At 41.7% G+C, this 14,349-nt stretch overlaps 1 protein-coding gene across 1 annotated transcript in view; it reads right to left on the bottom strand.

The window, feature by feature from the left end:
• The window catches only part of ntng2b (netrin g2b), an 84,734-nt gene that overhangs the window by 16,575 nt on the left and 53,810 nt on the right, over nucleotides 1-14,349 (bottom strand). The window contains 13 exon segments of the mRNA XM_085414238.1: nucleotides 573-2,195; nucleotides 2,300-2,380; nucleotides 3,314-3,415; nucleotides 3,505-3,600; nucleotides 3,730-3,834; nucleotides 4,022-4,126; nucleotides 4,261-4,374; nucleotides 4,547-4,642; nucleotides 4,959-5,081; nucleotides 5,255-5,368; nucleotides 10,746-10,770; nucleotides 10,772-10,833; nucleotides 13,763-13,951. Of these exon segments, the coding sequence (XP_085270364.1) occupies nucleotides 573-2,195; nucleotides 2,300-2,380; nucleotides 3,314-3,415; nucleotides 3,505-3,600; nucleotides 3,730-3,834; nucleotides 4,022-4,126; nucleotides 4,261-4,374; nucleotides 4,547-4,642; nucleotides 4,959-5,081; nucleotides 5,255-5,368; nucleotides 10,746-10,770; nucleotides 10,772-10,833; nucleotides 13,763-13,951 (2,835 nt within the window).

The following is a 14,349-nucleotide window of genomic DNA, read 5'->3' as shown; positions in this document are numbered from 1 at the left end:
ACAGCAATCAACCGTTGCAAGCTGAAAACAAGAAACTGAGGCTTGATTTTACAAGGGCCCACCAAAACTAGCCAACAGAAGTTTGGAAAAATGTTGCCTGGTCTGATGAGTCTTGATTTCTGCTGCAATGTTCACATGACAGAAACATGAAACCATGCATCCATCCTTCTTAACCAATGGTTCAGGCTGTTCAACCTAATGGTATAGTGGATATTTTCTTGGCACACCTAGGGTTCCAGCAGTTCCAAATGAGTACCATCCATGGACTTGACTATAGTGTACCTATCTTCTGATGGCTGCCTCCAGAAGGAAAACAGTGTCAAGAAGCTCAAATTATCTCTTTCTGGTTTGATAGATAGATATTTTTGGTTGTGACAACACTGCACTGAAATGGCTTCCAAGCTATCACGTCAATAAGAACTAACATCTCTTAGCACTTGGAAAAATTAATACAGTTCTGACAGCAAAATGGAGTTCAATCCAATACTTGCAATGTATACCTAACAAAGTGTCCAATGAGTGTACATTAAACTATTAAATACACTGCTAATCATACCTAATATATCAGATACCTTTTCTTTCTGTATGTCCCCTTTCCTCCCTTCCATGTCTATGTTCAGATGAGGTTGTTATTCTGTGGCCATGAGTTTCATGCACATGTCCCTCAGGCTTGTTGTGTCCATGTTCAGATGCTCTATGGCCATGAGCTTCTTCTACATGTCCCCCATGCTCATGTCCATCATGGTTATGATGTCCATGTTCAGTTGTTGGTTTGTGGCCAATAGCTTCTACTAAATGTCCCCCACGCACATGGCCCTCAGGCTTGTGATGTCCATGTTCAGTTGTAGGTTTGTGGTCATGAGCTTCTTCTACATGTCCAACATGCACATGTCTCTCAGGCTTGTGGTCTCCATGTTCAGATGCACTATGGCCATGAGCTTTTTCTACCTGTCCACCATGCACATGCCCCTCAGGCTTGTGATGTCCATGTTCAGATGCACTATGGCCATGAGCTTCTTCTACATGTCCTCCATGCACATGCCCCTCAGGCTTGTGATGTCCATGTTCAGTTGTAGGTTTGTGGTCATGAGCTTCTTCTACATGTCCAACATGCACATGTCTCTCAGGCTTGTGGTCTCCATGTTCAGATGCACTATGGCCATGAGCTTTTTCTACATGTCCTCCATGCACATGCCCCTCAGGCTTGTGATGTTCATGTTCAGATGCACTATGGCCATGAGCTTCTTCTACATGTCCTCCATGCACATGCCCCTCAGGCTTGTGATGTCCATGTTCAGATGCACTATGGCCATGAGCTTCTTCTACATGCCCCCCATGCACATGTCCCTCAGGCTTGTGATGTCCATTTTCAGATGCTCTATGGCCATGAGCTTCTTCTACATGTCCCCCATGCACATGTCCCTCAGGCTTGTGATGCCCATGTTCAGATGCTCTATGGCCATGAGCTTCTTCTACATGTCCACCATGCACATGTCCCTCAGGCTTGTGATGTCCATGTTCAGATGCACTATGGCCATGAGCTTCTTCTACATGTCCCCCATGCACATGTCCCTCAGGCTTGTGATGTCCATGTTCAGATGCTCTATGGCCATGAGCTTCTTCTACATGTCCCCCATGCACATGTCCCTCAGGCTTGTGATGTCCATGTTCAGATGCAGATCTTTGTCCATGTGCTTCTTCTGCATGTCCACCATGCACATGTCCCTCAGGCTTGTGGTCTCCATTTTCAGATGCTCTATGGCTGTGAGCTTCTTCTACATGTCCCCCATGCACATGTCCCTCAGGCTTGTGGTCTCCATGTTCAGATGCTCTATGGCCATGAGCTTCTTCTACATGTCCACCATGCACATGTCCCTCAGGCTTGTGGTCTCCATGTTCAGATGCTCTATGGCCATGAGCTTCTTCTACATGTCCTCCATGCACATGTCCCTCAGGCTTGTGATGTCCATGTTCAGATGCTCTATGGCCATGAGCTTCTTCTACATGTCCACCATGCACATGTCCCTCAGGCTTGTGATGTCCATGTTCAGATGCAGATCTTTGGCCATGTGCTTCTTCTGCATGTCCACCATGCACATGTCCCTCAGGCTTGTGATGTCCATGTTCAGATGCTCTATGGCCATGAGCTTCTTCTGCATGTCCACCATGCACATATCCATCAGGGTTGTGGGAGGCTTAAACACCACAACAATTAATAGTAGCTGGGAATTTCAAGTCGGGGGAACAGTCTGGCCATTGTTTAGCAAAAATATAATGCAGAAGATTATTCATATGGTACCTGTAATTTCAGCTGTTCTGTGCTCAGGTGGTATATTGTGGCTCTGGGCCTCATGTATGTGTTCCTCAGACTTGTGTTGGCCTGACAAAACACATTTATATAATCAGGAAACATTTCTGTTGTTTTTTTTCTAATATTCAGATAATGTATTATATCTGAATATACGTTGGTATAATGTATATAATATGTATAATAAATTCATATTAAATTCAGGAGAATAGCTATCTTAACCTAATTGCTGTGAATCCAGCTGCTGAAACATCAAATTGAAATTATTGTTCTGAATATGATCCTCCCAGTTCCAAATGCCAGTCCTTTCAGCTTTGCTTCCTGCATGTTCCCACTAAATATACTGTAAAGTGGATACACCTCCTGTCCTGATGCCTGTGCTCAAATACGGTTTGGTGGCCACGAGTCCCATGCAAGTGTTCCTCATTATGGTGGGAAACTGAAATGCCAATTTAGTTTGTTTTGTATTTTTTTTATGCTGTTATATTTAAAATTTAGCACTATATCTTAAATGAACCAATACACAATCTAACTGCTGAGACATTAAATTCAAATTATTTTTCTTAATACAGTCCTTCCAGGTCCCAATTTTTAGGAGGTTTTTGAGTTTTAAAAAGAAACTTGTTACTACTGTGTATTAAACTGAGAGACTTTCAGCTTTGCTTCCCACATGCTCCTCCTCCCCATGTCCATGTGATGTTTTATGACCATGAGTCCCACATTGGAGCTCAACATACTAACGGGAACTGGCAACCCACAATTGCCTTGAACAGAAGAAAAAAGCAAGTTGCCATATTTATTCTGAAGGAGACTTTTAACTTGTGGTTAAAAGTCACCTTCAGAACAGCTTCGATTCATGATCGGGCTATTGGGTTTGATTTCAGAATAATAAAAACTATAATAAATAAATACAAATACTGCTACTAGTACTAAAATTAAGCTAAAATGCTATATTAAATCTAAAAAAAACCCCCTGCTACTACTAGATTTCAACAATACCTTTACCTTCAGGTTTTCTTTCCATATGCTCCTGCTGTCTGTGCTCAGGTGAGGTTGTTGTTGTGTGACCGTGGGCCCCATGTACATGCCCCTCCAATGTGTGGGGGTCTGACACAACACAGTCATTATTGTTAACAAGTTGTATTTCTTCTGTGTGCTGTGTTTCGCGTGACACTACAACATAAAAGATAAAGTACCTGTTGTTTCAGGATGTATTTCATTATTCTCCTCGTGTCTCCATCCATGCACATGCGAGGTTGTTCTGTGGCCATGAGTCTCGTGTGTGTGTTCTCCTGACACAATTTTCAGTCAGAACCAGAAAAAAATCTCACTGGGCAAACATTAATTTCTTCTGCTTTATTTATTAATAAAGCCCATGTTAAATCTATAAAGACTTTGTCTCCACTATGCTCTAAAAATACCTTTACTTTCACTCTCCTCCTCCTTTCTTTCCACCCCATGCTCAGATGAGGTTGTTGGTTTGCGGCTGTGAATCTCGTGTACGTGTTCCACAAAATTGTGGGGAGCTGAAACACCACAATTGTCACTGACATAACAAGCCAAAACTGAGACACATTTCCATGTCTGGCTTCTGTAGTAAATAAATCATGTTTTCATTTATCACCTGCATATTTCCTTACTCGCCTATGCCCACTGCTATATAATTCTACAGTGCATTTGTTTAGCATGAGCAGGAAGAGTGCATTTGTATACCTTTCCCTTCAGCTTTTCTTTCTTCATGCCCGTCGCCATGCTCAGGTGAGGTTGTTGTTTTGTGGCCGTGAGTCTCACGTGTGTGCCCGTCAAACATGTGGGAAACTGTCACAAGACAGGCATGAATGTGTGTTTAAATATAAAAATAAAAATGCATCTCTGCGGTTTTGCGTCAGGACACTACAAGTTTACTACAGTTAGCTACAGAGTTGCCACTACAGTGCATATAGAACTGTCACCTTTCCGTTCTTCTCCTCGTTCTCGATGCACCACCTCATGTGAATTTTCACCGTGCTCAGATGAGGCTGTTGTTTTGTGGCCGTGAGCGTCGTGTTCCTCAAATGCGTGGGAAACTGTTATACCACAGCTTTTATTCACAAAACGTCCCTCAAAAGCCTCTATAACATGTTAGTATTTAACTGTAAAAGTTGCTTAAAAGAAGCTAAAAGTCTTCTGTTTATGATCTCCAAATCGAATTGTGAACACTATGACATCATTTGGACCACTGTGCACAAAACGCAGTACCTTTGCTTTCTGCATGCTTCTCTTCCCCGTGCTGAGATTGGGTTGTGGATGCGTGTCCGTGAGTTTCCTGTACGAGCTCCTCAGACTTGTGAGAGACTGAAACACCACATATTTTTATCAACTTAACGGGAAGATGTGTAACACATGGCGAACACTACTACTATTATACACTTTAACTACAGCTCTGGTTGTCATGTATGTGTCCCTAAGACTGGTGGTGGTCTGAAACGCCACAGCTGTGATTGAAATAATGAGGAGAATTTATGATAAATACTCTGTCATTTCCAATGTATTAGGGGACCTAGGGATTGCCAAGTTTCATTTAAGTCTACAGCACATCTGCACAACAAGTAAAGTAAGGTACATAAATCTACATATGCTGTAGATTTTCGTACTTTCCACCACTAGATACCTGTCTCTTTGGATTTTCTTTCTTCTTCCTCATCTTCCTCCTCCCTTCCTGCTCCGTGTTCAGACAAGGAAGTAGTTTTGTGGCCACGAATCTCATGTGAATGTTTTTCAGACTCATGGGAGACTTAACACATCACAACCACGATTAACATAAGAAACAAAAATTTAAATACAGTTCTACTGTTTACAGTTTTTGTTTTTTGCTTTAAGTTACAAAGTGCAATCTACTTACCATGCACACCACTAACTACACTGAGCTACTAACTACAGTCGCTACACTTCATACACAAGGGATACCTTTTCTTTCCGTTTCTCCTCCTGAATGCTCCTCCGTTTTCTCCCCATGCTCAAACAAAGATGTAGCTTTGTGGCCATGAGTCTCATGCAGCTGTTCCTCTGACTTGTGGGTTTCTGACATAATCCAAAATATTCATTTGCAGAAAAAGCAACAGTGCAAGATGTAGTTATTAATTTGATCTATTCCAAATTATCAAATTAACATACATAAAGAGTCACATCTTGATTCAGCCTGTTTCTCTGTTGCCTCTTAAAAGATGAAAGAACTAAAAGAAGAAATGAAGGCATCTGATTGCCCTCGTTTAATTCCACCTGATGAACTTAAAAGTAATCTTCTGGATTTGGTTGGTTGGATTACCGGTTGGGTTACAGATTATGTAAAAGGAAATATAGCTTTCTAGTCTGGAAAGTGAAGCCAACAAACGTCAAAACGTCAAGTTATCGACTACAAGAAAAATCTTCAAAACGGGACACAAATAAATAGAGTGACGTCTTCCTAACTATGTCCATCTTTTGTACTGTCCCAGTGTAAAATCAGCCTGAGTTAGTTTTCATTTACTTTTCCAATGGGATTAAGTCCACAGGACCTAATAAAAACACAGTCTTATCTTATCAATCTGTGAAACCTAATCTATATTTCACTTTTGAGAAATCCAACAAAGCTACCTAAATGTTCATTTTAACGACTTTCTTTTATAATTTAAATATAACTACCATACACAAGGTTTTTGGCTGGTTGACCTTTATCAGGTATATAGTTAATGTCCATACTTTCACTAACACCACACACACACACACACAAACACACACACACATCCTCCTGAAATGTTTCAATCATCCAGTCAGAACTTAAAGTGTGATTAGCACATTTCACATGTATGTGCCATTAATCAGAATATTATTTAAAAAAAACCCAAAGCATTAGACTGAAGCTAACCATAAATAACATCTATCCAACCCTTTTCTTACCTGCACAGAAAACATCACCAAAATAGCCTATACTCATTAGCAACAACACCATGGCAAAGATCTTTCACAAATTTACACAGTTTTTTCCCACATATTCAAATATATAAACCGATGAAGACGAAATACAAATATCAAGTAGTACAAATAATTACCAACTTGTTCATAAAGTGACTTCCTACCGAGTTTTAATTAACATGTTGCAGAAGTTTTCCGCCAATGCACCTGCCGTCTATGCTGGTGCGCAGGTATTTTTTAGCTGATTGAAAGAGTTTCACACAATAATCGTCAGAAACCTACCTACAACACTTTTTATTGAATCAGCCTTCTATATTAAATCAAATGCAACCTAAATCTAAACATAATGTAACAAACATGTTCAATTAAATTCAGTTTTATTTATATAACTCGAAAGTACATTACAGTATTTGAATTCTTTGAGCAAATTTAAGCTAGCGCTAGTTAATCTGTTTAATTGCATAATGCATTTGGGTTTAAATTGTGTTTCTTTTTAAGCCTAAAACCAAATAAATGTACTGGAGCCAACATTTTGGATAAGCTTAATGACAGCCTGTCAGCGAGAAGCGACATTTAGATATATTTCTGCTTCAGTTAAGAATCATGAGCTGTCACATTTCTATCACAAAACCGAACACTCAAAGAAATCGAGTAATTTACTCCACTTAGTTAAAGAAATACCCGTCTTTTCAAATATTCTCTCTGTTTCCTCCTCCTCTTCCTCCCTTTTCTGCCCATGCTCAGAGGACGTTGGTGCTTTGTGTCTCATGGAAAGACTTGTGGGAGACTGGCACGCCGCAAACACAGTTACCTCACAGGATGCCCATTCTTGTTAAGCTATTTTACAGGCACCTATCCTCGACAACCTGAATAATAAGAGCTTTATAATTAGGCTGATACTGCAGTGGGTAAAGATTTCTGATATCGTCTGCCTGCTTTCCCCTCTTCCTCCGAGACCTTGTTTTCCTCTTCTCTGCCTTTCTCTCTGTCAGATAGCGGATTGGCCCATCAGGGGCCTCAGCCCTGGGCTTGGGAAAAAGCTTTTCACTCTGGGTGTGAAAGAAATGACATGCACTTCCTTTTATCTGAATGTCATGAAATGTTCTGACTGCTTTTGCACTCGTTCACTTTGTTCCCTCGCATAATGGAGGAGGATGATCCACCTCTGCTCTTGTTGTCTTTTTATCATATTAAACTAGAACTATGAATATTCATGAGACGCTATGGATATCGGAGCAAATTCTTCTTATGGGTGGATTTCCTTGGTTTTTAGATCTAACGTGCTCTCTGTTGCCACAGTCACACAAAACATCTCAAATCAATACCAGAGACACATTCCACTTTTGCTGCATTTATAATTGTCACTCGCATCTGCTTTTCCTTTTTCGAGCATTTTCCTTTGTATATTCCACTTTCCCAGAGGGGTTTATGCCATACCCAGAATCCTTTGCTTCAAGTTCTTAGGGCTAGAGAAGAGAGATGTAAAACTAGTTCAGTTTGTGGATCAAACCACCTCCAGCTTACACCTTTTCCGTTAACTGCACCACAGAGCGGCACAGTTCAATAAATTTAAAAAAAATAAATAAATCCACCACAGAGATGGTTAAAAATACAGATAGCCAATCCCATAATGTGACCACACCGTGCACGTCATCGAGGGACTAATGATCACTAGACCGCTAGAGAATACATTTCTCCTGCATGCCTCCATCTGTGTTCCCCCCCTTGAGGTGTTTTTCATGCAAGCAATGTACGTCTCCAGTTGTTCTTGCCCAGAGAGAGGGGCATCCTGCAAGCGTCCCCCGCTCCCCTGCGGAGCATCCCCCTTCAGGCAATCTCCCGCCCACATCGCTCCTCCTCTTCATCCCTCCCTCTCCCAAGGGCCTCCAGGGAGACGGGACGCCAGCAGCTGTTCTCAGAGCACCCGGGATCGTTTCACACAACTGGCACTGCGCCATCATTACATCTCATCATAGTAACCCCTGCCTACCTCTACTCATGTCCTACTCTGGCCCCACATCTGTCACAGCTGTGTGAGTGAGTGAGAGAGAGCGCACACACCGGCTGATGAACTCTCTTGTGGGAAAGCAGGATTCTGAATCACAGTTGTTTCAACTGGCTGATGTAGCACAGCGGTGAGCATAAACGCATTTAATCTCAGTAACCCGCGCTGCCTTGGGGGGGTAGGAGTGATCCGAACCATTCTTGGCATTAATCTCAATCAGCTCAGTTCGAACCATCTGACAGGAGACGCTGGCAGCCGGAGCCTTCGGTGTTCCCCCTTTGCTCCACGCTGACTGAAAGAAGGGCATGTGCTGCAGTGAGTTCACATAAATTTGGGCTCAGTCTCCGATCCTCTGATGCTCTGCAGTTCTCTCTGTGACTTTAAATGATGCAAAGACGATGTCGGCCGAACTAATCCAACTTTCTGTTTCTTTCTGTAGCTTCTCACACGCTCATTCACCCACATTAAGTGGATTTCACTGTCAGCACCTAAACTGAGCAAGGCTTCAGACATATGATATAATGGTGAGCGTAAAAGTGATGGTAGCTTGTGTATAAAAGCATGTTAGGCCTGAAAATTGCCCATTTTAAAAGACTTTGACACCCTGTAAACCCCATCACGCTGGCTGTAAAACGATCTCATTCTAAATTAGATTACTCTCATTTCTGTGGGCTTCCATTCTACTCTGTATCTACTGCTATCTATGTCTTACTGTGCCTTAGCTCTGAGCATTTATCCCCAGTTTTAACACAGCTCGTGTGATGGTGTGTCAGCAGATGGACATCGGGCTCCTCTGTGATCTTTTGTCGGTGGTGGCGATGATGTTGATCGACCGCTGAGCCATGTGCAGAGTTCTTCAGGACTAGATGCGACAGATGCAAGTGTTCGGGGATTGTTTCTGAAGGCGTAAACTCCTCTGGTGTCAGGGGAACTCTGCGCTGCTCTGGCAGAGAGGATGGTGATGGAGGGTGAACCTTTGTTGTAATATGAAGTGTGTCAGATTCTCCCGTGGGTATCAGTAGAGGCTTAGGCGCAGCGCTGGTGGGTAACACATTGTGTGTTAGCGGGGCTGAGCTCTCTGTAACTCGGGTTTCTGCTGGTGGAGCTCTGCTGTCTGTTGCATCAGTTGCATGAGGACGGAGAATGTAAATGCAATGAGGAATGTGCAGGCTATGGCATTAGCATAAGAGATGCTGCCTCAGATTGTTTATCCAAAGAAAGCCTAGCGCTCCCCCCCCTTTTTTCCCTTCAAATGAGCACATATACGCGCACACACACTCACACACAAGTATGCGCACGTTCACACACGAACGGAAGTGAGAACCCGCAATGAAAGTGCGATTTCACACTGCTGAGACAGGCTAAACTCAAAAAGCTGTTCCACAAACCCTTTCTGTGCTGAAAATTGTGTCCTTTCTGGAAAACGCTGTGACTGCTAAAAGGTGTGACTATTGTTAATGCGGTTGTAAAATGAAATCACACAGTGTTTGTCAAAGTGTATTACGCCGTTTTCTTTGCACTTACATGGATGTGTCCGTATGTGTTTGCACACACTCAGCTTTGTCGTCAGACAAAAACAATGACAAATAATGGCAACACTTATCTCTCACCTTCAAAACAGCTACAAATCAGTTGCTGGATCACTATAAATGTAACACAGCTGCACAGAGGTGCACCAGATTGCCACATAATCTAATTATACGAAACTGCATTGAAACCGCGGAAATGTCCGGGTTGATCGTCATGCTATTTTCCACTTAAGTGAATCATCAGTAAACAGTTAATGAGAGAGAATAACTGAGTGGTAATACTAGCTGCGCGGTTCCTCTACACTTCACTTTATTGCATCGTTAATATATTTATTTTGCAGTTGGTTTATTTATAATAATTTAATTAAGACATATATTGTGTATGTTTCCATTGAGCCATCCATCCATCCATTCATTTTCTCCGCTTATCCAGTTAAGGGTCATGTGGGGGGTGGGTGGGGATTGGAGCCTATCCCAGCTACCACGGGGCAAGAGGCGGATACACCCCTGGACAGGTCACCAGTCTGTCTCTGGGCTTATTGTGTGTTTGTAGAATGTAATACATGTAAATACAGGATTATTCCCCTTACAGATCCAGAACAGTCAGATACTTTAAACTTCCTGTATGATGAGAACAAGATCAAAGCTTCTTTGTAAGATGTTTGGTGAAAAGTACATCATAAAACTCATTCTACATTCTACAACAATGTAACAAATCTATTTCTGGAAGGACAATAGGCTGTCCAGTTCCACAGAGAGGTTTGAAAGCAGAACCGGGAAAGGAATGGAGAAGAGGAATCTGGTAGGTTTTAAACTCGGGCTAGCAGTGGATTTTGAGTATGAGGGTTTTGAAAACTCTGAATCAGATGTAAAGGAAGGCATTTTAACCATCGCACTCATAGCTATCAATCCTAATATCACTCTACTGCAATCGAAACTAAACTACATTAAGTGAGTCTCACACGGCGCCTACCTTCACTTGTATTGAAATAATGGGGGGTTTAGAGAGCTGAAATGTGATTTTCCGACCCCAGAAACAGAGCTGTGGAATGTAATAGACTCTGTATATACAGAAAAAGGGTTAAAAAATAAAAAAATAAGTCTTTGTATCATTTCCAGCCATGCAACAGTGCCACCACTCTCACACATAATGCATTGGCAGTCTAAGCTGATTCATTTTTAAATCCCTTAATATGTGCCTGTCTGTCTGCGCAAATGGACTCACTAACTGTCCCATGACACACTCTTCCATGCACACACCTCGCCTCAGCGCGCGTGCTGAAGCGAGCATGTAGTGTCTGCTGGCGCGCACTGGCATTTTTATGCATTTGCATGTAATGAGATCATTTGTCACTTCAATTAATGTAGCCCGGGAAAAAAGTATAACAATAATTTTTAATGCCACCTGTCAGTCTTAGCATTCTCATCATTTATTACCGGAGTGTTAAACATTGATTTAGAGTCACACTAATGAATACATTGGGATTCATAGGCGGTTAACATTTTGCCCGAACACCTGACGGTGGCAGAGCGCATGGATGTTATTAATATGTCACATGATTTTCCAGACATGATCCAATCTCTCCAAGACCAAGGCCAAGTTCAATCTTTTCAAAAAATGCAAGTAATTCAGTAGAGTAATGCATCATCAGTGTGTGTGTGCACACATGGTCATCTGCATGTGCGGTTCAGCATGTGACAGGTTATGCTTGTATGGCTCTTTTTCAGCCCAGAGGATCTGGTTTTGGATAAACGATGAAGTCATGGGTCACGAGGGGTCATGCGTCTGGATAGGTAGATGTACGACAGGGTTTGGGGATTTTGGTTTCTCCCACCAGCCCTCCCCACTCACCAAACACCCATCTGTCCAGCTGACCAATAGGCAACGGGCTCATTGGATCAGAGCCTCTTGCCAATGCATCGCTAATCCTTATCTGAGCATGCTCACTGACTTAACTGGGGCAGAGGCACGACAAAGGCTGCGACTACTATAACATCCTGTCCAAGCATAAGCTGCTGTAATGTTTTTTAAAAGGTACATCTGCTCGGGAAGCACAGAACATATTAAAAATACAACTTATCATTGTTTGATTTTACATCAAAATCAATGAATAACTAAGCCTGGATTTTCATTTTTATATTCCTGGAAACGGTAATAGTATTGAAAATATTGCTTATATAACCGGCTTTTTATGTGGATATAAAAAAAATCAAGCATTATAAGTGGGAAAAAGTTAAAGTATGTATTGTCACTTCTAACCTGGAGGTTTTAAAAAGGTTCTTAAGATACACTTAAATAAGATAAATGAAATAACAGTTTATGCTGTATTATTCAAGACTAATGGTGTTATTTGATCTAGATATTAAAGTCAGGACCTTCAGTTACATGATATGATAAAACCTGTGTGTGTGTGTGTGTGTGTGTGTGTGTGTGTGTGTGTGTGTGTGTGTGTGTGTGTGTGTGTGTGTGTGTGTGTGTGTGTGCGTGTGTGTGTGCGTGTGCATCAGTGTGTGCATGTACAAACAGTAGTGGCGAACACTCTGTGAGAATGGAACCTAAGACCTGAGATCCCTGGGAGGTGAAGGAGGGGATGAAGATGATTTATGGGTTTTACTGAACTGCACCATATGCTCGCCATAAATCTAAACACACCTGCTCACAAACACACATTCACATGCACTTACACACACGCACACACACACAGATAACAGAGGTTTGCTCACATCGGGGTCAGATTCAAGCCAAATACATTTCTCTAAAGCTGAGATTAAAAATAGGCAAGAATACAATTCTACAATAGGATGATCTTTCACGTTGGTCTACCAGAAGTGTAACAGAGCAGTGTTGTATATTTTTTAATATTGCTGCATATTGTACATTTATATCTGGTATGTACAGATAGAAGTCAAGCAGAAACAACTTTTATGTATTAAAACTTGAGCCACTCCTCAGTTCTTGATATTTGGAACTTTTTCAGGATTGTTTTGCATGGTGAATCACAAGCTGAAAGTATTTTTTTGCATTCATAATTCCATCATTATTGACAAGATCTTCAACACCTCTGATTTCACCGCAGCCCCAAACCATGACACAGCCTCCACCGTGTATTACATCACATTTTATGTTCTTGCAACAGGCTGCTACAAACAAAGTCCGTAAAACAACACACTGATAACACTGGTTCAATCCCTCAGTTCCGTGTTTTTTTTTGCAAAACATTTCTCCAATTGTTAATTCAGTATTTTGCGTTTTGTTTGATTAATGAAAGAAAAAGAATGAAGTAAATGATAATAAAAGAAGCTGTAGGTTGAGGCCCCATTGGGAATGCATTGTATTGCTTTATTGTAGCATTATGACTAAATTTAAAAGTCTACGTGAGATATTCTGTAAAGTTTGTGTCCTTCAAACAGGACTTTAAAAGGCTCTCTGAGGGTTGTAGTCCTGTTTATGTAATGTTAAAGCTCCTGTCAGGCTCACCTAAATCAAAGCAAATGAGTGGGTTCTTTGAGTTCCTGTCGTCAGCCAAACAACAAAACTGCTGCGCTGTTCAAAACATGCTCTTAATGGATTTCCTTAAGACCAAAAAAAACTATCACAGCTCCTCCCACTTTCTAAGTGCTTTCCTGGTACAACATGAGAGGTCTGCTGCTTACCAAAATAGCAGGATTTAATTTAGTATGAAAGCAAGCCGCGCTTTACAGGCCACTTTACCGTACAGTATATCGAGGCGGCTGACCGAAATGTTCACATCTATCCCGGACTGCTCAAAAATCATTCAATCTGAATGAATAAACTCTGAATGACCTTGATGACCTTGCTCTCAAGATAAGACAACCAGCTTTTAACATTACCATTAGAGACAGGCCGAGCATTAACACCACAGAGGCACGTTGCTCATCAGAACTGCTTTTGCATCATATTGAGGACATACTGAAAAAGTATAAAGCATCAACTTTCAATCTACCTATTCCTAATCTACTTTGTCGCACCTTCCTGAAGTGGTTTGTGGGTAACAGCGGGAGACCGTTCAGCTTCAGAGATGGTTGTGGTTGTTTCCACGTCGCCCTCGGGCCCGCCCTCACCTTCAGTTTCACCCTTAGTTTCAACTCCAGCTTTCACCTCTGTCCCGTCATCAGCTTTGGGAGCGGTAAACGTCCTAGATGAAGTTCCTGTTGTGGCTATTTGGCAACAACAAGTACAGATCTCCATTAATAAACAGAAGCTAAATGTGTGGGTAGGCTGAAACTGGAAAACCGAACCCGTAATCATCCCATTAGCTAGAATCATTATTTTCTTTGATAAATAACACCAATTTTTTTCTTTTCATTCTCTAACTAACCAGACAGTTGTGTCTAACTGTCAGAGGAGACCATTTAAAAAAGAAGGCTTCTGCAGTGCAGTCCAATTGCTCAGTCTATCCATGCATCAGCCTTTACTGTTGGGCCATGTGGAGAAAAGCCCAGTGCTGTCAGGGTTGATGTTGCCACTTTGCCGATCGTTTCTGTCTAACAGCTCGGAGGCTGCGAGTCTCTCCACAGAGAGAATCCCTAATCAAATTCCCTTTTATTCCTGCCTC

The sequence above is a fragment of the Rhamphochromis longiceps genome, linkage group LG7 (genome assembly GCF_057381845.1).
Source record: "Rhamphochromis longiceps isolate RC_006_pf linkage group LG7, R_longiceps_female_GT1.1, whole genome shotgun sequence".
NCBI classification, from domain to species: domain Eukaryota; kingdom Metazoa; phylum Chordata; class Actinopteri; order Cichliformes; family Cichlidae; genus Rhamphochromis; species Rhamphochromis longiceps.
Note: the sequence above shows the minus strand (reverse complement) of the source record. Positions and strands in the feature narration are given on the sequence as shown.